At 49.5% G+C, this 24,543-nt stretch overlaps 1 protein-coding gene across 4 annotated transcripts in view; it reads right to left on the reverse strand.

Annotated features, from left to right (window-relative positions):
* Positions 1–2,106: 2,106 nt before the first annotated feature.
* The window catches only part of MID2 (midline 2), a 178,215-nt gene continuing 155,778 nt past the window's right edge, over positions 2,107–24,543 (reverse strand). For all 4 annotated transcript variants that reach the window (XM_068957047.1, XM_068957044.1, XM_068957045.1 and 1 more), the window contains 2 exons: positions 12,022–12,229; positions 2,107–6,026 (listed from right to left, as the gene is read on the reverse strand). In XM_068957047.1, coding sequence (XP_068813148.1) covers positions 5,624–6,026; positions 12,022–12,229 — 611 coding nt within the window. In that variant the 3' untranslated portion in view covers positions 2,107–5,623. The remainder of the gene's footprint in view (positions 6,027–12,021; positions 12,230–24,543) is intronic.

A 24,543-nucleotide genomic window follows, 5' to 3' on the forward strand; every position in this document is an offset into this window, starting at 1 on the left:
GCTGTGACCCCTCGGGGCTGCAGTGGTCCAATCTCAGCCCTATATGGAGCCCTTGCGCATGGGTTGAGCTCTTGCCATGTCCAGCTTTGTCTCAGCCATGAGAGGAAGGGGGAGCACAGGGGTCCCAGGCCACCCTGCAGGCATGTGGTACTGGCTGCCATCCCAGTGCTGCTTGGTGCCATCTAAGGGAGACACTCGAGGGAGGCAGCTAGCACTGCCTTCTCCCATTCTCTGCTTGGCCAGGGAGCCAAGGGGGAAGAGTGGAGTGTAGAAGGGGTCCCCCCCCCCCCACTCCCATCCTTGCAGGGCCACAGCCCAGCATTTCAGCCCCCCTGGGCTTGTCTCAGGCTGCAGTTTGGGGCCAGTGAAGTCAGGAGCCCAGTGTTGGTGGCTGAGGGGCAAGGTCCTGCTCAAAGTTATCTCCAGTAGGGTCAGCTGCCTTCCATCCTCTTGGCCTTGGCTCAGAGAGCACCCAGGAGCCCAGATTGCCTTCAGAGCTGTTTGGGACCATGGCTTGAGCTCTTCTTGGAGCAGCTTTCTGTGACAGGTGCAGAGACAGCAGGAGCAGAGCTCCATGGCCTATGGCTATGGCTCACTTTACCCAAATACAGCCCCCATGCACTGGCAGAATCTCACCTCTGCAGGACCATGAAAAACAGCAGGGGACAGGGAGAACTGGATTTACAAGCAGAGTCAAGCTCTGGGGCTTGGGCATATGACCTGAAAGGGGTGAGCTGGGGCAGGGTGACAGGGGGAACATGTAGGTGCTGGCATGGCCCTCTCATGACAGAACTGCAGAAGTCTTCTGCTTCTTTGTGGCAGCAGAAGACCTCAAAAGGGAACATGATATGCAACCAGGGAGATGAGATGGCTCTCAGCTATGTTGTGCTGGTGCAGGAGCTCCATTATGGAGGGGAGAGATGGCAAGGCCACTGTTTGGCAGATTAAATCTGGAGCTGAGACCATGGGAGAGGTTGCTGTATGATTCCTGGGGGAGTGAGGGGAGGACACCTCGCCTGCAGTGGCTGAACTCCTGCTTCTTGTGCTAATGAAACTCGACTCATTAAAAGAAGTCAGGAGGAGCCCACAGCCTCCCACACTGTTATTATTTTGCCCAGGTATTACAGTTTGAGCTCCTTCCCTGCAGCTCACTGTCTCTGATATGGAGAGTGATAAAAGGTGCCAGAGGAAAGCACTGTGTGAGCTCAGTCCAGCAACAAGGTGAGGGATAGGAACAGCCCTCATTTGTGCCCCTCTACCAGCTCCTGAGACACTGTGTGTGTATGACCAGGACTTGGGCTCAGGGACAGCAGGAAGCACTGGAGAAGGCCCAAGCAGTATCTGGCTGACAGAGGGTATATACAAATAGAGATTGCCAACAGGCTGTGTAGCCTTCAAAGGCCCAGGAAAGGGGCGGGCGGTGCACTTGGTGTCCTACAGACCTGGATAATTTGCCTTTCCATGACAAACTCCAGGCACTGAAAACACGATGCAGAATATTTATGTGTATGAATTCTCTTGGCCTCCCCCTCCTCCTGCTGAGCTGCCCTATGCAGCCTATTCTGCTCTCAGGGGCTTTGCCAGCAGGGGATCAGCTGGGATATCTTTCCATCCCCACCCTGGGTTACCTCTGTATTTGTAAAGGCCTGCTCTTTTGTGCTGCTTATTTATTGCTACGATTATATTTGACTCAGTAACCCTGAGGTTCCCAGGCTGCATTTTGTCAAACTGCCTCATTTCTTGAATGGAGGTGGGCTGTGAAAGGTCGTTGAGATGCCTGGGTCAATTCTCAGCTGAGAAACGCAAGGCACTGCTGAGGGATCTAGCCAGAATTCAGATAAAAAGCTTTGTGCAAAATAGAGGTGGAGGGGAATAAACATGGTTGTTCCCACAGGACAGACAAACATCTTCAGAGAAAGAAATTGCCCAGTGACAGTGGAAGATTTGGAAGATTTGGAGAATGTCAACCAGGACGGCCAAAGAGGGCATTTCTAGAACCAGGGAGTCACATATTGCACAATCTCCACCACACACAGACGTGTCCAGTAACGTATATATATTATATTATATTTTATATATATATATATATATATATGTACACATTAACAAAGAAGTTGCAAAAAATCCCCCGAAACAAAAAGGAAAAACATAAAAGGAGAAACAACCCCCCTCCCCAAAACAAAAACAAAACAAATATATTACATATGGAAGAGAAGAATATGACAGGCTGCACGGTAACCAGAATTTCACCACATCCCAAGTCTATACAATGGAGTTACTATGAGAAGAACAACCAACAGCACCGAGCCCTGCAGGAGGCAGAACCATGGTGGGCGCGTGACCTCCAGTGAGGGCCAGACCCACCACCACTGCTCCCCTCCGCTCTGTGGTCCTGCCCCTCTGCATGGACCATGGGAAACGTTCATTCATTAGGATGGGCAGCGGAGCCCGTAGGGGCTTGGATTGGCTGAAACGGCTGCTGTGTCATCATACACCAGGCAGTTTTAACCAATGGAATTGCTCGCTAATGGTCTGAGGCCACAAGGCAGCAGGAGAGGTATGGCCTGAAACAGATCCTTTTTCATCTACATGAGCATGGATGGGGGCTGCTTGTCCCTCCCTTCTGGATAATGCTCGGGCAGGTTTTGCTTTTATAAAACCAGGAGAGAAAAATGTAGGTGAGGCAGAAATTGCTCCTAACCCCAGAACTGTCTCCTCAGGGTGCTGGGGCTCCTCTCGGCACTCAATCATACGAGCTCTCTGCTTCTTCCTCCTGCCTGACATGCGTATGAGACGTATGCAGCGGAGTACAGGTATCCCACTGCAATTAGTGCAATTTCATCAGGTGCAAATGTCACATTAATGGCTCGTGCGCTCTGAGTTAATGGATGTGCTGAGTCCTCTAGCAATAAGCCAGTCAAAATAGTGCCAGTGCAGGCAGAAAGCTTGGCACCTGGATTGCAAACGCTAAAATTCACCTCCAGTGCTTGGGCATTTGTTTGAGGTTGATGCATCACAAGCAGCCCCTGCTGGGCCCAGCACATAGGGAGAATAATTTTTAGTGATAGCCCCACATGGCTTTGAAAAACATACAGCAAAAAATGGCAATTTGTCATCTTAAAATTGTGTTTCTGTGCTTAGCTGCAGGGACCGGCAGACACGAAACTGCTGAATGGGAATCTGTCAGACACTGGGACCAGAAGCAAATAACCCCTTTCTATCAACTCTGGCGTGATGCACTGCATGCTGCAAGTCCCTGCCAAGTAACATGGAGCCTCCGAAAGCAGGGAAAGCAGCCCAGATCAGAGGCAAAGAGAAAACACCTCTCTGAAGACCAGTACATGTGGTAGATCACTTTTCTGCAGGCGATATGCTCCTCCCTCCCCACAACTCGCTCATTAGGCAACCAGTCACCACAAATGTCACACACATGAAGTGGAGGGATGCTGTGCTAAGGAATGGGCTCTTTTTACACACGCCCTCCCTGTACTCAGCTATCATCCAGCTACTGCTACTGACAGCAATTTAGACTTAATGAGACGTATACCTCAGCACAGACCGCTGAAGTCCTGACAGCCTTGCTGTCTGTCTCGGCAGCCGGTCTGGTGCATTGTCCTGGTCAGAGCCCTCCTTGGCCATCGCTCGAGGGCCCATGTGCACATCGTGCCCTGATGCAGGCCTGGCAGCGGGATGGCACCTGCAGCTGTCGACCGCAAGCTGTGGTGGCTGCGGGATAAGGGTTGGATCACTGTCCTCATGCTATGCCACTGAGACACCCTGTGAGAAGGGCCCTGAGACAGGAGTGCATGGAAAATACCAGCTGTGTCCATCCAGGGCCCCACTGTGCCAACAGCTTGAGACCCTTCTGGTGGGGACAGGGTTGTCACTTGAGGGTGACAAGTTTTCAGACAGTTCCTACAGCACAACATCCAGAGGACAAAAGCAGAGTTCAAACCTCATGGACTAATGCTCATGCTGGCTCAGAGTGCAGACCACTGGCACATCCTGTGCTGACTTGACCCCTAGTCCTTCCCTGGCCATTCACTCCCCTCCTTGCACACACCTGCCACAAGTCATACCAAAGCCTCTGTCTGCAGGCTCCTGTGCTGGGCCTTGGCTCCCAGGAGCGTCCCGCAATGCACAGAACGGTACACCCTGCACAGGTTTGGCTTTTAGGCCAATGTGGACATGAGGCTTGGCCATGAGATTTGGTCTTTTCTGGTTACTGGGAGGGATTCACCGGGAGCACTGGTGGCACCCAAGGAGCTCACTGAAGCCTCTGGGCCAGATTCAGCTGTTGGCCACACGGCACAACCCTAGAGCGAACAGAACGGCTGAACGCTCACACGACCAACACAGAGAATGAACCGAGAATGAACAGAGAGCATGTCCGAATGACATGCCACCCTGCCATTAGGACGTGATCTCCTCCCTTTTAAACACCTTAATTCACACCTCATACCAGCTCAAGCTGCGGATCAGAAAGTGCACTGGGAGCAGGCCTCGGTGCAGAGGCAGTGGCTTAGCTTTGGGTCATAGATCATGAATGTCTTTGGGCATGACTTTGGGCATGACTTTGGGCATGACTTCCCCTGCTACTCAGCACAGGGATATGTGCTTTTTCTGCAAGACACTGGACACTAATGGAGATTTATGCTCAGCTGAATGGGGCTGTGGGGCATGGGCGCCTCAGCATAGACAGCAGGCACCCCTGTCCGGGTGCACAGCTGGACATATCCTGGCGTCAGGAAGGAGTATCTGCCAAATGTCTGTGATGGGGGTATGACATGCCTCAACTTGCTCCTCTTCACTTGTGGGCCTCCCCGACTTCTAGTGAAACGTGACTTCCCAGAGGAGTAGGAATGGTGGGGTTGGAGGGAACAGGTCCAGCTTCCTTCCACCGTGGAACTGCAAATCTAAGCACAAGGAGTTGTAGGAACACAGTCAACAGCAGCATGCACACGCCTGGGCGAGGCAACAGGACAGCCCTTCTCAGAGCTGGCTTCGCTCTCACAAACCATCTACCACATAAACAACTTCAGTGTTTCAGATTTGGCTGCCTCTCCAGGTGAAAGAGGTGCATGCATTATCTATCATATCAGAGAAGCTGCCAAACACAAAAATCTCACCAGAAAATGGTGCTCAGGTCCCACTTGGCTCTTGAGACATCTAGGAAAGGGCTCCAAGAAGCTGGTCCCTCCTGCTCCGCCTGCACCTCTCAGAGAGACGAGTGGAGCCAGCCCTCTGACCACACCAGCACCTGAGAAGGTCACCCAAAAACCCTCTCCAGCCCTTTCAGCCCCAAAATAAAAACAAAACAATCCACGTGACAATCCGCTTCGGGAGAGATTTGATCACTCCACAAAAGAGTTTCACAGGCCTCACTCACACAGAAATGGAGCTCGTCAACAGAAGTTTATTTTCAACCGCGGTTAAAAGTCCTTTCTTTTTCCCCTTTAAAAAAAGCTTTGTGTGGGACAGTGCTTGCTTGCTTGAGCATTATTGAGCTGGCTGCAGGGGCTGCTCTCCAGCTTTGTTGTCTGGAAGCTCCCAGCTCCCAACTACTAGCATCTGTCAGCATCTCCGTGTGCTGCTGCAGGGCACGGGCAGAGCTGGATACAGCCTAGTGACAGGCTTTCATCCCTGATACATACGGGGACTCCTGGGGCCTGCAGTTACACTCCTGTTGCTCTGGGTAGTCTATGAAGTCCGGGGCAGGTAGACCCGAGAGGATCATCAAAGATTTGTTCCAGATGGTGAATGTTGGACACACTGGTAGGATGAAGGAAACCTCAAATGTGTGGAGGTGGAGGGAGTTGGCTGGGTCATAGAAGGAGAGCGCGTTGTTGTCATAATCCAGGAGGACGCCGAGACGCTTCATCTGAGGGTGGACCTCCACCAGCATCTCCTTGTTGTTGTGTCTCACCACAAAGTTGTTGTTGCAGCGGGAGAAGACCCAGGATGAGGAGTTCTTCCCGATCCACTCGTTCTTGGGGGCTGACTTGTAAGCCACCCCGATGGCATACCTGGAAGACAGGACAAGCTTAACTTTTAGTAACCTCCCACCTTGGAATGAAATGAATCCCATCCCCGAGGGCTGCTCTGACCATGTGCTTTAGGAGTCCCCTTCCAAAATACCGCTGGTGAGGTTATTTCATGTAGCCTGGCCCATCAGGGTTTAAACAGAGCCTTGCAGGGATCCCATACGCTCAGGGGACTTCCTGCCACCACAGCACCTTGCGGGGCCAGAGCGTGTCGCACAGCCCTCATGCTCTGGGAGCAGGCAGAGCAGTGCCTACTCTGCACAGTCTAACAAGAAGATGGCAGATTTGCTCCTCGCTCGCTCCTTATGCAGGCCAGGCTCCAGCTGGTGTCCTAGATAGAGGCCTGCAGGTGCTACAGCTGCAGAAATATCACAGGGGCACTGAGCACGATCCATGGAACGAATGCAGAAATTTCATGGCATCTTCAGCACGGAAATGGATGGGATTCCCAAGCTTAGCCCATCCAGCTGCTTTTCCCTGTACCATCTGCCTCTGACTCCTCTCGACAGCACAGAGCGCAGCTGCCACAGCTGTGCGTGTGACAGTGTCTAAGGGCTCATTGTAAAAGCATCACAGGAAAAGCTTTATACAGCTGAAAACCTACTTGCAGCAGCTTGGCTATCAACAAGCTTTATTCCTTCCCAATGTAATCTTCTCCTGCCAGGAGAGGAGAGAGCCAGAGGTGATACAGTTGGGTTGTTTCAGTAGGAAACCTTCCATTTTAACTCCATTGTGCTGCATAAGCAGAACAGCTTTAAAAATGTATCACCTTGATAATGTTTCTTTAATGTCTTTCGGCTCACCTGCACCACGTGAGGGGCGAGACTGGGAGCAGTACTTTGGTGTGAATGTGTTTTTCAGCCCCGGGCCAGCTGGGAGACTGATCCCAGTGGATACGAGCATTTGGAACAGCTTCTGACCCAGGGCTGTCAGCCGAGATCGCCCTTGTTTTAACTCCTGAAAACTTCCCCCTGCCCCCAGCAAAGAGAGGGGAGGCAGCTAGCAGGATTCCAGTTAGCTATGACAGGAAGATGTATTTTTTTCTGCAAATGACCCCTGGGGCATCAGATCTGGTGTTCTGCATATGTGGCAACAGCCACATACGAAGGTTTTGGGGAAAGGCAAGTGACCCCCCCTTCTGCTGCAACCCCCCTGGACAAAAAGCACCTCAAGTGAAACACTACTCCTGCACTGTCAAGAGCAGTGCAGGCTGCCAGCCCACTGCTAGACCTTTCCATCAGGTTTGGTTTGAGCCCCTGGAAGGATATCTTCACTTCCCTGAAACTCATGGTCATGATAGCATGAGTTAGTGGGCAAAAAGAGAGGGTGTGCTGTGTCTCTTTGGGTTCTGACTCCTGGCACTCTGTTAAAAAAATCAGAATCATCAGTTTGAAGAATCGTAGTGCCTATTTGTTTTGCAATAAAATCTTCTAATCTGGCAGGGATTTAATCCTAGGGTGAGGTTTCCTAACAGTCTCTTCAGATTGGCACAATTATGAGCTGTTAGAAATTGCCATTTCCCATGGACTAATTTGTTTTGCTCAGTACAGTTTCCTCTTGGCTGACAGCCCCAAAGCACTGCCACCCCAGCAGTGCTGCACATGCACCACTCCAGGCCCTCATGATGCTACACTGAGCTGAACAGGAACCAGGGGAAGTGTACCACAACCTTGTCCTCCTGTTGCTTCTTCCATCACAAAGTGCCTGTTGGCCTCATGGAAACATCAGCTCAAGTCTCCTGGGTGAATGCTGGTGTTATACAGCCTGTCCTTTACAGGGGTTATCACTGAAAAGAGCTGATGGCTGCTCTAAGACATTATGCAAGCTAAGATAGAATTCACACATCTCTGAGAAAAGACAGCAACTTCAAAGACAGTTTCATCCTTACTGCTGAAAGACAGCAGTAAGGGGTTGTAAATCACAGGTATGCATCTCTGCCATGTGATCACGTCTTTCTAAAAAGTGTTTTCTAAGAATTGTGAAGCTGTCAGAGATTAACACTTCAGGAATCAAGCACTGCACTACTTTTGCGCTCACAAAAACTGTCACACAATGCTCGGGGACTATCTAGTTTGTGCTGGCAGAGAAGCTCCGCTGAGGAGTGCAGACTGGTTCACCTACCTCAGCTCAGCTCGCCTAGCTGCCATGCAGTCAGCTAACATGCAGGCACACTGTGAGCTGATGCAAAGCAGCCGGTGGCACTGGTTCCATGAAGTTTAACGAACTCAGTTCCCAAGGCCAAGGCATTTAGCTAACAGTAACCCTCGACCACAAATGACTGGGGCTAATATCCTTCCCCAGATCTGCAGTAGTGAAGAAAAGGTTTAGAAAATATGGGGACATGCAGAGAGGCTGTACACTTCCAAGCCTCGTCAGTGCTGCAGTTTAAATCAAGATCATTTCTAGTTTCCTGACAAAAAGCTCACACAACCCTGCTCTGAGGCATGTATTTGCATATGCACATATGAACATACAGACACATGCAGCAGACTGCTTACTTGGGACTGACAGCCTACAGTTTGGGAACCATTTCTTTAAAATATTGTGAAGATTTCATGTGTATGTAGAGTCTTTCTCCCTTTGATTTTCAAGAGTGTCTGACAATCTTGTAATTGCATTTGCCTGCTGCTCTCTCTCCAAACTCAAAGTACGGTCAAAAGCAACAGGAAAGGGAGTGCATCATATGGAAGGAGCGCAAAATCAGCGAACGATCCATTCCCCAAAGCAGGTCAGCTTGCTGATTGTCCCTCGTGGGTCTGTTTGAGAGAGAACAGTTGTATTTTTCAGCAGCACTTGAATACAAATTCTTCCTTGGCAGGAGAGCTCCTGCAAATGCACACACATTTCTAGGAATAGCTCAGTCCTCATAATATTCCACAAAGGTGGTAGCATGCAAACAACACAGGTTATGAGCTCTGTCTAGGAAACAATCTCGGAGTATGGTGGAAGAGGGATTTAATTGACTAAAGACTGTTGTTAACAGACCTGCCATTTCAGGCACTATCCACTGAATAAATGCTGTGGTTACCTTCTGATTTACGTGCATCGGCACAAGCTGTGCTCTGTTGTGTACTTAGCAACAGGACAAAACTGGGAAGGGGAAGGCTGGCTTGAGAGTTCATCATCGCGGGAGGACGGACAGCAGTTTTGATGCCCTGAGCTGCTTACAGCAAAGCTCACAAGCTGGTAACATTAATCTGTGTGAAGGTATCATCCTGTCTGCGGCAACAATGAAGTGACGGGACAAAGTGGGGAAGGGCTCTCAGTGTCTGAGCGGGGGCTGAGGAGTAGGGAGATGGAGCTTTTATTAAGGCTGCTGAGAGCTTCAGGTCCCACCGTGCCTTTCATCAAAGCATACCTTCTATAAACCTCACTAGGACAGAAGGCTCCAGGCTTGCTCTCAGTCACAGCCACAGTAAACTCAATGAGCCATCTTCTAGCATGTGACCATGCCTATTCTGTACCTGAATGCATCCCTCTGCAGAGCCCAAGGAACGGCTGTATATTTGAAACCAATTTCCTCATCTAACGGGATTGCAGTATTCGGTCATCAGCAAAACAACGCCTGGAACGGATTCATTTCTAAGAAACAGCTCCAAATGTAATTCTGCTTCTTGAGAAACAACTGACAAATCAAGCTGCTGAGCCCAAAAACTGCTTTTAAACAAAGGGAGTGCTATCTTACGTCCCTGGCTCATTCCTTCTGCTGCTGTCTGGACATGTTCTGTGGGCAGGAACTTGGTCTTGAGGGCATGTCCAGGGTGCTGATTTGTGGCAGAGCTTGCTAAGATGAGGGAGGGAGGTGCTGTCAGTGAAGGAAGATATATTTCTGACCACAGAGAGGTGTTTAGGGTGGAGATAAAGCACCAGCTGAATACAAAGACAGCTTTCTTCTCCCCTTCCTTCTTACCACTGTTGGAAGCAAGAGTTTGTACTTGGGGCAGGACCACACCTGGCTGTGTTCAGCTTCCTGCTGTAACAGGGGACATCAGGCCACTGAATGTGAGCTGGGTTCAGTTTTTGGCCATGCACCACCTTGGACTTGCCCCTGAGGTTGTGCGGGGTTGGGCTGCCTCTGGACTGCAAGCAGCTTGCAGTTTCTCTGCTGTGGCTTGCAGAAGCAGACCTTCTGTGAAAGTGTCTCTGAGAAGGGCCCTGGGGAGAAAGCAGTAGGTTGCTGGGGAGGAGCAAAGCTAAAACAATCTCCATCCTTGCAGTCCCTGTCAATGCCACTTCCATCTCCCAAGGAGCACAGGGGAGGTTTCTCTTTTGCCCCACCACCCTCACAGAATCTACCCTTAGAGCCTGGACCACAGAATAGTAATTAAACTTCTGCCCACCGAGCATATGGAGGTGTTTGCTGACTCTAATGTAGAGGTTGATCTGGGAGCATGTGCAATTTCTGGGTGATCCCTGGCCAGAGCCACTCTGCCCTCACCCTCCCAGCCCAGCCCTGGAGACAGTGTAGACAGTAGGGCTCCACAGAGCACTCTGATTGTGGGATGACTTGTGGGTAGGCTTTGCATGGTACTGGGGTTGCATGGTGAGGAGAGGGAAAAATTTGCCATGCTGCTTTCCAGGGGAGCCGGCATCCACTCAGATCACAGACTCCTTCAGAAAAGGCAGAGAGAGAGTACTGTGAAAGAAGTGTTGCAGTCCTGGGCTGCTGTTACTCCAGATATCCTACCAAGCCTGCTGACCTTCACTGAATCCCAGGTCACTGAGACAGGAAGAAAGCTCTTGGCATTTCTGCTTATGGGAGGGAGACACCAGCTCCTCCTCCCTCAAGAGATGAAGCTTGTTGCAATGCAGGCAGCCTCTCCTGAGGCAGAACCACGCAACTCAGCAGTGCAAGGTGATAGAAAGCAAAGGGCAACCAAAGCATTGCTCTCTTCTTTGACTCGCTGCCTCCTTTGCCATCACAGGGCAGAGATGTCCCTGTGGGTAGAGGGAACCACAGCATGGGATGGTTGATCCTGCCAGCTAGCAGCAATGTGGTATCAATACAGAATGTAATAGAATGAAGCAGGCTTGGGACATGCTCCCCTGAACCGTCTGCCCACACAGGGCAAACTTTCCCCAGAGATATTCCTTGTCTCCCTTGCCAACATACACTTCCTCTCCCTCTGCTTAGCCTTCCAGACCCTGACTTCATAACCATGTCTGCCCCATTTCAGTGAGACCTCGCATGAAACAGCTCAAGAGACGACACTGCGCACAACAAAACTGGCAGATCTAAACAAACTGCCGCACCTCCACCCATCCCTGGGGCACTGTCCACATTCAGTGCTCTGGTCTATACTATTCCAGTGCCAGCCCTGACTTCGTACTGGTGTTGGTAATCAGAAGTGACACTCCCTTCCCTGTTGCGCTGTGGATCGCAGGGCTGTATCTTCTCTTGTGCAGAGACCCTCACACCCTTTTAATGATGCTAGCCTTGAGCTCATTTGGAAGTAGGCAGCTGTACTAGAACAAAGGGAAGTGATTCATCACTGAAAAGCCTAAACTCATCTCTTGAACAGTGGCCTGTGCTCTGGATTGTCTTTCATTAGCAGAGTGTTTTCAGGACAGTGTGCGTGGGCTGGACGTAACCCTGGGCACTTGCATAGGACTCAAAAGGTCACTTGCGCTAGAGACTTTGCACACAGAGATTGAGCTGGCGTTTGAGCTCTCTCAGTCATTAGCAGTGTCAGCAGTTAAGGAAAATGAATAAATAAGCTTCACCTTGCAACGTGAATGGATCTGATCCAAAGGCAGAGAAAGAAGAATCTCAAAAACCTCTTGTAAATCCACAGCCACCAGGATTTAAGCTCTCTCTTCTCAGCAATGACAACACCAGCTACCTCTCCAACCATGAGGAACTCTGCCAAAACCCTGGCCTTTTACAATAGCATGTCCTGCGGCATCTCTGGTGAAATCTCAGAGGGCATGTGAGGAAGGAAGGAAGGGAGGGAGGGAAGACAACAGTGCTGCCTACCAGGTTGAAGATCCTACCACCACCTCCCAGTAGTGGCAGCCGCTGTCGATGAACACGTTGCCTGCCGCTCCATAGCATCCTGTACCGCTGAACCTCTCGGGTGTGTGGCTCTTCTTCAAGGAGCTTTCGTCCTTTTCCATCTGTAGCCCGTCATTGGAGATCTTCAACTTCTTATGAGCCATCTTGGGGTCCAGCTTAAAAGGCTGACCTGTTACAAGAAGGACACAAGGATTACTATTTATGTTTGTTATCATCATCATGCAGGCTGAAAATGGCAGGAAATGTCTCCCTCAGGCTCTTTGGACATCCACCACAGGCTGTCACAGTGAGACAGGGCTACTATTGGAATAGTCCTTTTCCCCACCAATCAAGAATATTGTATTACAGATGCTAGTTTGTCCTTGTAAGACATTAAGGCACAGCCACATGCCTTGTTCAACTATTGTCAAGGGCTGATCCATAAGTCATAGGACTCTGTGATGCTTCTGTGCCCCCGGCACATGCAGAAGCTTCCCTAACCCTGCTGGAAGGTGTAGGCAAGTCGCTGCTGCCAAAGTCTGCAAGAAAACCACCTCTCTGGGCATCAGGCACTGCCAACAAGAGAGAGGGAATCAGAGACAAGAGCAGAGTCTGTGCTTTGGACTCATTCCCCAAACCAGGAATCATTCGCCTTCCCTGATGAAACAGAGAGAAAGGGAACCAGCTTGGAGGTGAAAATGTGGAGAAAGGTGGGGAGAAATGAGCTGAAAAGAGAGTGAGATCTCTGACCCCAAGGAAGGATCTGAACATGCCTCTGAGCTGCTGCTTTACACCAAGATGAGCCCATGCTGACCTTTCCATAATTGTTTGTAATAATTCTTCTCACCCTTTGCCTAGCAGGCAGGATGGGGACACGAACAGGGGCTAGGAACAGGGGGGACTTGGGTCACAAGTTCAGACCTGCTGTCTGACTGCAAGCTCCTTAACCCCTCTATTTCTCTAGCTGCAGGAGACATATACTGCTGCCACCCACATCTCTTTTGAAAAACACTTTGAGATGTTCCCTGTAAGAGAGCAGCCAAGCTGATCAGTACTACACAGCAGATTCATCTTAGCAAGGATTTTAAAGTGAGGGACTGTTGGTGCTGGGGAATGTCCAGGGCCTCTTTATTCTGCATTACCCTGTTCAAGTATGTCTCATTGTTAGAACAGCTCCCTTTTGCCCTTTGTTAATGATGTGAAAATCTTCTGGCAGAAACAGGGGTTGTTTCCAGGTAATAGAAATGGCACTGAAGATGCCATCAAGTACTGCAAACCAAATCCAGATTGGGTACATAGTCTGAATTCCTTAGCAGATCCATACTCTATTAGCAGTAATGGGAGCTACATGAGCACAGTGAAAGGAGAATAGACCCTTAAGTGCTGATATAACAATATTGAGCCATAAAATAAGTACTGCAGCATGGAGCATATCCCCACATCCCCCTCTCCAGCTGAGGCAGACTGCTCCCTGTAGTGCATATGCTGCTACTACATTTTACAGCAAACATGCCTGAGCTTTATCAGCACTTTTCCATTGCCAAACAAAGTCTTAGATGCTCAGAGAAGATAGTCTGGGCTGTGCACACAGTGGTGGAAACAAATCAAAGGCATCAGGTCAAGCCCCAGGTTAGCGTGGGCTGGCAGGAAGGTGCAGGGGCTGTGGCCTGTGCAGTGACAGGCAGTGAACGCAGACTCCAGGGCTTCCTTTTTAAGGATTGACAGATTAAAGTTTGATTGATTTTGCAGATCTTTAACGCTGGCTTAAAACACAACTGAAATTCCTTTGTAATGCTACCAGCCAACAGAAAGCTAAACTGTTTCCTAATTGACACACACTTGCTGTCCTGTTTGCTTTGATAAATCCCTCTAAAGATTCACAAGGCCAGAGGAACATCTGTCCTCTCTCATGTTGATAAACACAAAGTACTCCGCAGTGGTCTCTTCTGGGAACCAGCTTTACAACACATTCAACAATAAGCACTAATGATTTTCAGGAAGCCTCAAATTTTTGATATTCTCGCAAATGTATGTTACCTCGGCTACAAAGGAATGTCATCCAACTCTGTGCCACAGAGCAATCGCTCCTTTGACACTGCACAGTCTCACTGCAATACTAACTCTCACATGCTGAGAGCTCCTGAGACCAGGTTTAATTTGTGCAGGGATACAACAAGGAGTGGGTCAGAAAAATACTTGTAAACACAGCATTATTGAATTTGGAGGGTCAGGGAATCTGGTGCAATTCAATAGGCTCTTCAGATGCTTCCGTGGCACAGAACACCTACAGGGCTCTCTCCACCAGCAACTCCAAGTGTCCCTGTGGCACTGGCTGGGTGTGAGCACAGGACAGGCACAGCTGATTTTCCCAGGTTGCTGTCCAGGACGAGGTGGGCTCATGCTGCAGTCTTTCCCTCCCAGCATGCCCCTGGTTAAGCATCCAGCATCTTCAGCCCTTCTTGTCCTGGCTGCCCATGGGAAGTTCTCCCGACGATGCCCCAACTGATTCTTCAGCGTGTACCCAGCCCTCCGTGCCTGCCTGACAAACATCCTGCAAACCCGTCCTGCCGGCCCCCCCTCTACCCAACACCATCAGAGAACAGCTCCTCTTATTCACGTCTGTTTTTTGGGGGGATACATAATCCCTTTTGCTTAAATGTCGTCCTTTTGCTTAACTGGATGTTGTCTCCCTGGACTTCAGCAAGGCTTTGGACACTGTCTCCCATCACATCCTCGTAGGCAAGCTCAGGAAGTGTGGGTTGGATGAGTGGACAGTGAGGTGGATTGAGAACCGGCTAGATGGCAGAGCTCTGAGGGTTGTGGTCAGTGGTGCACAGTCTGGTTGGAGGCCTGTAGCTAGCGGTGTCCCCCAGGGGTCAGTACTGGGTCCACTCTTGTTCCACTTATTCATCAGTGTACCTGGATGAAGGCACAGAGTGCACACTCAGCAAGTTTGCTGATGATACTAAACTGGGGGCGGGGGGGGAGGGAGGGGGGAGTGGCTGACACACCAGAAGGCTGTGCTGCCATTCAGAGGGACGTGGACAGGCTGGAGAGCTGGGCGGAGAGGAACCTCGTGAAGTTCAACAAAGGCAAGTGCAGGGTCCTGCACCTGGGGAGGAATAACCCCAGGCAGTGGTGTACAGGCTGGGGGTTGACCTGCTGGCAAGCAGCTCTGCAGAGAAGGAGCTGGGAGTGCTGGTGGCTTAGGACAAGTGAAGCATGAGGCAGCAATGTGGCCTTGTGGCCAAGAAGGCCCATGGGATCTTGGGCTGCATTAGGCAGAACATTGCCAGCAGGTGGAGGGAGGTGATCCTGCCCCTCTCCTCAGCCCTGGGGAGGCCTCCCCTGGGGTACTGGCTCCAAATCTAGGCTCCCCAGTACAAGAGAGACATGGCACTCCTGGAGAGAGTCCAGCGGAGGGCTACCAAGAGGATGAGGGGACTGGAGCATCTCTCCTCTGAAGAAAGGCTACGAGTGCTGGGCCTGTTCAGCCTGGAGAAGAGAAGACTCGGAGGCGATCTCCTCAATGCGTACAAGTATCCGAAGGGGGGGGTGTCGAGAGGACGAGGCCAGTCTCTTCTCACTGGTGCCCAGCAACAGGACAAGAGGCAACGGGCACAAACTGAACCACAGGAAGTTCCATCTGAACCTGAGGAAGAACTTCTTGACTGTGAGGGTGACAGAGCATTGGAACAGGTTGCCCAGAGAGGATGTGGAGTCTCCTTCACTAGAGATATTCAAACCCGGTCTGGATGCGATCCTGTGCAATGTGCTCTAGGTGACCCTGCTTGAGCAGGGGGGTTGGACTGGATGGTCTCCAGAGGGCCCTTCCAACCTTGGCCATGCTGTGATATTGTGATTCTGTAAATGCTTTTTTTTCTCCATCCCTGCACTGTCACAGGCTTTGGGCGTTTGCTCCCCTTCTCTGTGCCTTGGTTTATTTGTCTGCAGAACACAGAGGAGTCACTTTGAGGGTGCTGAGGGTTAATGATTGAGCCTTTCTAGCTGTTGTAAAATAAAAGCTACAGCTGCTCCGAGAAAGGAGAGGGAGGAGATAGCTGCATGCTCAGGAGGTGAAAGAGTTTTTAGCACAACTATAACCTCCAACATTTAATGAGCAGGAAGACGCAGGGGATACCCAGCTAATAAGCCTCTTCATTTTGTTACTTTGTTGGTAATTTTCCTTTGCCTCACCCCATGAGCAGATTACACGGGAAGTGGGGTAGGCAGTGGGAGGGACCGCTGCACTGAGCTTAAGCAGCAGGAAGAGAGAGATGGTTGCCGAGCCTGCGATGAAGGGCAGTGAAGAAATCCCAGTGGCCTCTAATGAGCCCCCCTCTACCTCAGGGAACCTTGTCCCACAAATCTGCAAGGCAGCAGTGGCAAGAGTGCTCGGCAGCCTCCGTGGCTCTCCCAGGCATCCTTCGGATCTCGCTGCACGCTCCTGTGCTTGCCGTATATAAGCTAGTGCTGCTCATGAAGGACACTCACTCTTCACTTCTTCTGACCTCACACACAGGACCTCGCAGCTCTGGGAGCAGCTGAACGCTGGAACAGGTTGGAAAGCAGACTGGCTGTCCCATGGGCCAATGTTTTCTAAATAGGTTTGGAAATACTGAGACTTTGCATAGAACAGACATATTGGCAAAGCTGTGTAAATGTCAAAGCAGGCCACTCTGCTCACTGTGAATTACAGGCCATTCTTGCTCCATCCTGTGGATCACACATCCCAATAGGAATTGTGGTCAGGAGCCCTGCAAATCCAAAGGGAATCATGCAGAGTGACATAGTCCAGGCAGGGAATGGGCTTTGTGCGGGGCAACTGGGTCACACAAGACCTGAACCAATAGTTCCTGCTGTTGCTGTAGCACAAGTTTGCACCAGAAGACTCTGCCACATGGCATGTGATCATTCTCATTTCGTTCACAGGAAACAATGTTGTGAGAGCAATGGGTTTTCCTATGGAAAATTTCAGCTAGGGTGAAAATAATGCACCCAACATTTTTCAATTAGCTGAGAGCTAACGTGGCTCTCAGCACAGCCCAGTGCTCCTTGCTCTGGGCCAAGGTCTCTTTGCAGATATGTGTCAGTCTGCCAGCTGAAGAAACTGAGGCACAAGTGACCTGTGGCAGAAACCAGCTCTTCCGAGCCACCGAGCAAGGCCTGGGACACTGGAAAGCGGGCCTGCCTTTCTCTGTCACAGCCTGTTCATTGCTTGCACCAACTGAGAACCTGACTGTGAGGAGTGTGTGACTGCACAATTAAAGACTACTGCATAATGCAAGAACAGCAGGTATAAAATTAAATTGCACAGGCAACTTAATTCTGGTGCTTTTCAAATCTTGTGCTCTTGGCTTTGCAAATAGAGTGGGTTTTTTTCTTTCTTTTCAGAGGTTTTTCTGTATGCAATTCCCTAGTATTTTTCATAAAAGAAAATTGCAAAGTGGAAGTATTAGCAGCTGAATGTAAGCCCACATCAACAGCACGGCTGAGATAGCTAGCTGCTGAGCAGCAGTGACTGCAGTGTCCTTTCCATGGGCTAGAAGGAAACATATCCTGTGCTCTGCCCCAGATCACATTGCTATGGGAGAGGCATGTAAATCGATGGGGGCTGGGGTCTATGAACTATAGATAACATAGCATGCCACATGCATCTGCCATACGCTCTCTGCAAGCAGGGGAGCTGAGTCCTGACCCTGTCACATCAGAGGCCTTGGTACAGCTCTGAGGAGAGCTCTGCTTGATCCATTGATGTCCTCCTGAAATCAGGGTGGAGAAGGCTCTTTCTCAAGATGATTGGGAACACTTCTCAAGCCCACAGCGTTTCTCACATCCGCCCATGTTTCCATGGGGCCCAGTCTGCAAGGACAGCCCTGCCCGTATCCCTCCTGCAGGCTGACAGGGATGCAGCAAGGCTGGGATTATTATCAGAGAAACACAATTAGGCTGATGGCATCAACCACTTTCCAGGGCTTCACAGTCAGGTGCAGGTTGTGCAGAAGTTCAATCAAACTTGGATATGCTCCCATTCGGCAGCACCCCCCCTCCTTTTGCCTAATTCCAATGCACAAATTTAATCTGATCTCCCTATTTTTTTATGTTTTCCCATTAGAAACCCCCAGTCCATCCCTGTTTTTGCAATGAAACCCCAAAGGTATTGTAAAAAAGCAAATCAAGTTCTTCTGGTTCTTGTTACTGTGAGTTTTCATGGAAAAAAAAAAGTAAATAGCAAAGTTGATCTGTACATCACTCTAGGGCTAAGGTCCCATATCCCAGCAAGACCAGAGTTAGGTGCTGCACACACACACTCTGGCCTCTCCCACAGTCCTTGCCTTAAAAGCTCTCATTCTGCTCTAAATGTTGGTACCAGAGCAGTGACATGCCTTAAGTCTCCCCTTTCTGGGGGCCATCTGAAGGTCTGCACATCACCCTAACTTAGGCTTGGCTTCTTGTTGCCTGCTCCAGGGCCAAAGAAAGCGGTAGAGCTCACAGCACCCTGTGCTCTGCTCTCACGCTACTAGGTTTTGTTTCTTCCAGCTCTGGTCCCTTCCCTGCAATGTGAAGAGAGAGCAGCTGGAGGAGAGCTGGAGCTCTTGCCTGAGAAAGGGGGCTGCTGGACCTGTCCTCCATGTGTGGCAGCACTGAGGAAGACTGCAGCAGAGAATGGGACCAGCTGCAGCTCAACACATCCCTCCAGTACAGGATCAAAAGCCTTTTCTGCATGACCATCAATACATTTCCCTGGCAGTGAGGGAAAAGTGAGAGTTTATTTGTTTTAGGCATTTTGCAGTTTCCAAGAATAAAGATACTGGACAGGATTTTCACAGGGGTTAGTCTAGTTCAGAACAAAGCAAACTGAATAGGGCAGCTGTAGTTAAAGACGTTAAAAAACTGTAAATAACTAAAAACATTACCTCGCTATCGGGAGTGTCCCCTGGCCTTACCAGAAAAGACACTGATGAAAGAACCTGCAATGCATAAGTAAGCTGTTTCCCTCTGCACCCCCTGTGCCAAGACACATTGTGAAGGGGAGCTCATAACATACTCCCATTTTTGGAGAGGGAAGCTGAGTCATGGGGAGGAGAAATGCCCTGGCCAGCATTAATCACAGAATCACAGAATGGTTGAGGTTGGAAGGGACCTCTGGAGATCATCTAGTCCAACCTCCCTGCTCAAGCAGGGTCACCTAGAGCATATTGCCCAGGATCACATCCAGACGGGTTTTGAATATCTCCAGCGAAGGAGACTCCACTACCTCTCTGGGCAACCTGTTCCAATGCTCTGTCACCCTCACAGTCAAGAAGTTTTTTCTCAGGTTCAGATGGAACTTCCTGTGGTTCAGTTTGTGCCCATTGCCTCTTGTCCTGTTGCTGGGCACCACAGAGAAGAGGCTGGCCTCATCCTCTTGACACTCCCCCTTCAGATACTTGTACACGTTGATGAGATCCCCTCTCAATCTTCTCTTCTCCAGGCTGAACAGGCCCAGCTCTTGCAGTCTTTCTTCCTAGGAGAGATGCTCCAGCCCTCTAATCACCTTGGTAGCCCTCCGCTGGACTCTCTCCAGGAGTGCCATGTCTCTCTTGTACTGGGGAGCCCAGAACTGGACACAGTACTCCAGGGGAGGCCTCCCCAGGGCTGAGGAGAGGGGCAGGATCACCTCCCTCGTCCTGACCTCTTAACGGTTTCACGCCCTCTTGAACTCTCTCTTCAAAGTTCTTTTCAACTTTCCCTTACGGTACTTGTTGACTATCGGTCTCGTGCCGGTATTTAGCCTTAGATGGAGTTTACCACCCGCTTTGGGCTGCATTCCCAAGCAACCCGACTCCGAGAAGCCAATCAGTGAGTGTGGTTCAAAACCAGGACTAGGAAAAGCTGCAAACAGACAGCAAAATTAAGCTAAGATTCCGCAGAGCTTTCAAGTGTGACCCTTTAATGGAGCTCATCCACATTGCTCTCTGATATCTGATGGTAACTTGCATTTATTTTTAAGAGCACCATTTGCCAGATAATTAAGTTGAGCGGCGCGAAAGTAAAGCTGCAAATTGGGAGTGACCTCCTCTCTTCTTTCTCTAGTTATTTTAATATTTCTACATCTATGTTTCTCTGTCAGTGATGCAAAGAGACAAGCTCTGAGATAGTGAGGTATACAAATACTTGGCTCCATCAGGAGAGGGACAGTCACAGTCCTTTTTCATGAAGATGACCCCTTTTTAAGGTCATGTGAACAACTGGAGTCCAAACTTTGCTTCTGGTTTGTGCTGGCACATCCTGGCCCGAGGCTTCAGGTAACATCTGCAGATAGAGCACTGTGACGTGGAAGATGGCAGTAAAGTGGTAGGCTGGGTTGCAAAATTCTGCTTGGGACAGAGGGCATTTCAGAGAACACAGTCTGCCTCAGGACCTGACTTACTTCCAAAAATACCACTCTGGCACTGGAAAACAATGCAAATTTCACAGACTTTCAATCATCTCAACCTCACCCGCTTCAAAATCCCTGGCTAGTGAGCCCAGAAGTGTCCAACAAATTTGTGGTTCCTGGTATCATATACCCTAAATGACACTGCGCTGGACAACCGCAGCTATGGGTGGCTGGAAAGAGGCTGGAGGATTAATAACTTGCGAACAGCGTGGCTAGGAAAAGCAGAGGTCCCCTAACAGTGGTGCAGGTAACAGTACCAGGACTCAACTACCACAGGAGATCTCAGCCAAACAAGGGAGTCAGCTCCAAAAGCTGTGTGATTCCTGCAAGTGCCCCAATTGCACCTCTCTCTCAAGAGTAGCACAAATTGGAAGTGATGGGAAAGGAAAGCATTAAGCCTTTTGTAGGCAAGGGAAGACAAATTGAGAGAAAAGAATTGCTCAATGTGCTAAAGAAAATTTCTGGATCTGCGTGGAAGCAGCTAGGTGCTATCCAGTCTCTCCCCGCCAAGAGATGGGACACTTCTCTGCAATTTTTTCCAGGGAGGCTCTCATTGCGTGAGACTATGCAGGGAGAGCTGCATGCACTTTCCTGCTCCCTGCTCAAAGCCTCCATTGTTTTCCCCTTTGCTCCCAAGTTAATGCTCCTTTTCAGCCTCAGTGGCACATCTTCAATATAGCCCTGCCTGTGAAAGAGCTGGGAGTTACGATGGTTCTTCCTGTCGGTTTTGATTACCATATATCCAGTTCTGTCATTCAGGTAACTTTTATCTTGCCAGTTTGGCTCGCTGGAATACCCCCCATAGCCTTTCACCGTTTTATCCATCCAGTGTGCCTGTATGGGGTTTTAGGGCTCTGTGGGAGGCCGGCCAACTCCAGGGCTGGACACAACAAGTGTGTACTCTCTGGCATGGTTATCAGCTTAATTTTACTTTCCTTTTCTGGTAAGTCTCATATGTTGCAGCAAACACATCTGAGCAGAGAGGAGGAAATCCTGGCTGACTCTGGGTGTGCGGGATCAAAGGAAGGAGGTGGAGGCAGACATGGCTGCTGCTGACAGGAAAACGTTAAAGGCTAATTAGGAAGATCACTGATGTTCCAGGAATGCAGAAGCACAGAGGGGAACTTGGACCATGCCAGCAAAGACCCAGGACTCCAGCACACGCCCAGTGCAGAAATTCCTTGTGCAACAGTTAGCATTTGACAGCTGAGGGGATAGTATATTGGAAAGACTTCCTTTTCTTTGGAAGTGGGAGGTATTAGCTGGTTAGACCCTGCACCCACTTTTCTACAGCAGATCTGAAGATTCCTGAGAATAGAAAGCTTTACAAGCCAAAGAGCTGTTTCACAAAAGTTTCAGCACATGACTGGAAGCTGGCAGGTCATTTTCTGGGCTCAGATAGAAAGGTTCGGGCTCTATCCAGCTTCTGGGAAGCAGCAGGAGCATTCATCCTTGGACCTGGAGATAAGCAGAGACTCCTGCGCTTGTCTAATTGACTCCTGGCATCTGCCCCATTCCCGTGCTCCTCAGAGGGCACCTGCAGCCCATAGAGATAAGCAGACGCAGGGGTTCTGGACAGCTCAGTGCACGCACCCTTTGCTTCCTTGAAGAGGCGCGCAGAGGCTGGAGCTTGCGAAGCTCACACTAACTCTGCGCAGGAGTGGTATGGACAGGCAAAGTGAGAGGCAGTGCCATACTGCCAGATCTCAGCTAGATGCCCCACGGGGGGCAGTCCCGCACTGCAGGGATGCATCCCCCCAGAACAGCCAGCACAGACATTTCCTTACCCTTCCCAGGTGCAGAGATGATATAGATAAAACTCCCTTCAAAACTGTTCTATCTTCTCTTGGGACTATGTGTTAAAATGAGAGCCATATTCTTCTTTTCTTTCATTTATTCCTTTCAGCCGTGACTGCAAGTACTTCTTTGCTCAGGCTGTCTTGCTCTTTTCTTTCATTTGAGCTCAGCCCTTGTTCATCTGGGCTGGTGTGCCCCTCCAGATGAAAGTAAACTATCATTTCAGATGGGATGTGGATATGGCCAGCCACTGTTTAATCCAGGAGGCCTTGATAAGGGCCACGGACCACACATGGTTCGCAAAGCCTTTGCATATGTGCCACAGAGACAGTTTTGCGGTTCTACCTGTATGACTGTAGAGGGACTACACAGTAGAGAAAATCTGTTCTCTGTCTCACCCACCTTGGGCAGCCCTCCAGGAGTTGTGAAGCTGTGTGTGACCTGCAGGGCAGACGTGTACAATGTGGTATGAGCATGCCTCAAATTACCCAGCCCATTTTATTACATACAGCTGCAGCCCAGTAACACACTGCCAGGCACAAGCAGTAGAAAGAAGTTTCATCCACCTACTAACCCTGTGTCAGGTCCTATGTTACCTTCAAGCAAATCCAGAAGAGCAGTGTAAAGGGAGTTAGGACTTGCCTTCACAGAAATATGATCTGGAATAGCTACAACTTTTGTGGGATCTCTCATTCCAGAATGGGATCTATTCTGGAATAGCTCCTGCACTTTGAGTTCACACTACCATATGCCAGAGAAAGTTTTCCCTGTAGACATATCCTGACACTGATTTAGATAAGGTACAGACTGTGGGCCCTTCTCACTCGATCATTTGTTGTCAATTTTACAATTTAGCAGTACTTCTAACATCCATCCCCCTCAATGCCAAAATACAAAACTCAGCCCTGAGACTGAGTTTCACACACTCTGGGAATTATCAGATACATCAAGAGCTACATAAATCAATAAGAGACAGAAATGTGAGTGAGAGTAAGCGAGACCAGTCTGCAATGGTCAAGGCAAGGACTGTGAAAATCACCTTCCCTGCACTTTTTTTACCACCAGAATTGGAACCAACTCTGTATTATGGTAGTTTCATCCACTTTTTGGACACTTGCTAATAAATAAGAACTACTGAGGCTCAGGCTAGGCACTTACTAAGCAAAGGAAGGTTTCTCTCTGTCACTAGACCAAAACTTTTTCCCCAAGTTCATCTATTTAAGCAGTTTGGGAACGTAGATTTAGTGGCAGCACTGACAACACTGATGCTGTGGAAATCAATATCTGTCCTGACACTGACCTTACGGCTATGAAGGAATCTCTCCAAATACCGCTTGAAGAGAAAAAAGAGGAACGTGAAATATGCTAATTGGCCCTTCTCCTCGTCAAGCTGCTGACATTTCTGTGAAGGTTACAGCAGTTGAAAAGTATGTACTCTCCTCTAATTGGCCACTTTAAAAGGAGGAAAACATTTTGCCACATAATGACAAATATAGGCAGGAAAAATGGCAAAGGAGGATGTGCTGTGAACTCAGCACAAAGTGGCAGGATGTTCCAGCCAGCACCATGCATGAGTCCGTGATGAGCAGCAAAACTCCCTAAGGAGTCCTTGTACACAAGACTGGCCATGAAAAGAAGATTATAAAGGTTGCTAAATCAAACACTCAGCAATTCGGAAGTTTCCCAAAATACCTTTTCCTGGGCAACCCTCATATGCCTCCTTTATGTTATGCTTCATATGCTTCACTACGTTATGACGGTCATTAATTACGTGATGACACACTATTTTTTCCATGGGAAGCTTGTTCCATTCACTACACAGCCTGGATGCTGCTCAAGTGGTGAGCTGTTCGGCACAATTTCATTTTACCCATGGTCTTATTCATTGGTCCCTGCTGAAACTCTGGTCAAGGGACCACTGTTCATCTTCTAATGGGATTTTCTACAGATCCTATTGCTGTAGGGCCTCATCGACACTGAACGATGAATCCTTATAGCGCCCTGTTGTTATGCTGAGTATAATCACCTGCAATTTACAGGGATTAAAATAATCTCCACTAATTTCAGGTGATCGGTATAAAATACTAAGGCCTGATTGTGCAGGACGCTCAGCATCACGTAGCATCCTGGGCATCTCAAGTTTGGCATGTAGAAAGGGAAGACCCCGTCCTCAGTGCCTCCCCACCCCAGGGAAATCATTACTGACATAACTTTTGTGAGCTACAGAGAGACCCCCATGGCAGAGACCATGAGAGGAGCCCCAAGGCCAGCAATACAGATAGCCA

Source organism: Struthio camelus, chromosome 11, assembly GCF_040807025.1.
Source record: "Struthio camelus isolate bStrCam1 chromosome 11, bStrCam1.hap1, whole genome shotgun sequence".
NCBI lineage: Eukaryota > Metazoa > Chordata > Aves > Struthioniformes > Struthionidae > Struthio > Struthio camelus.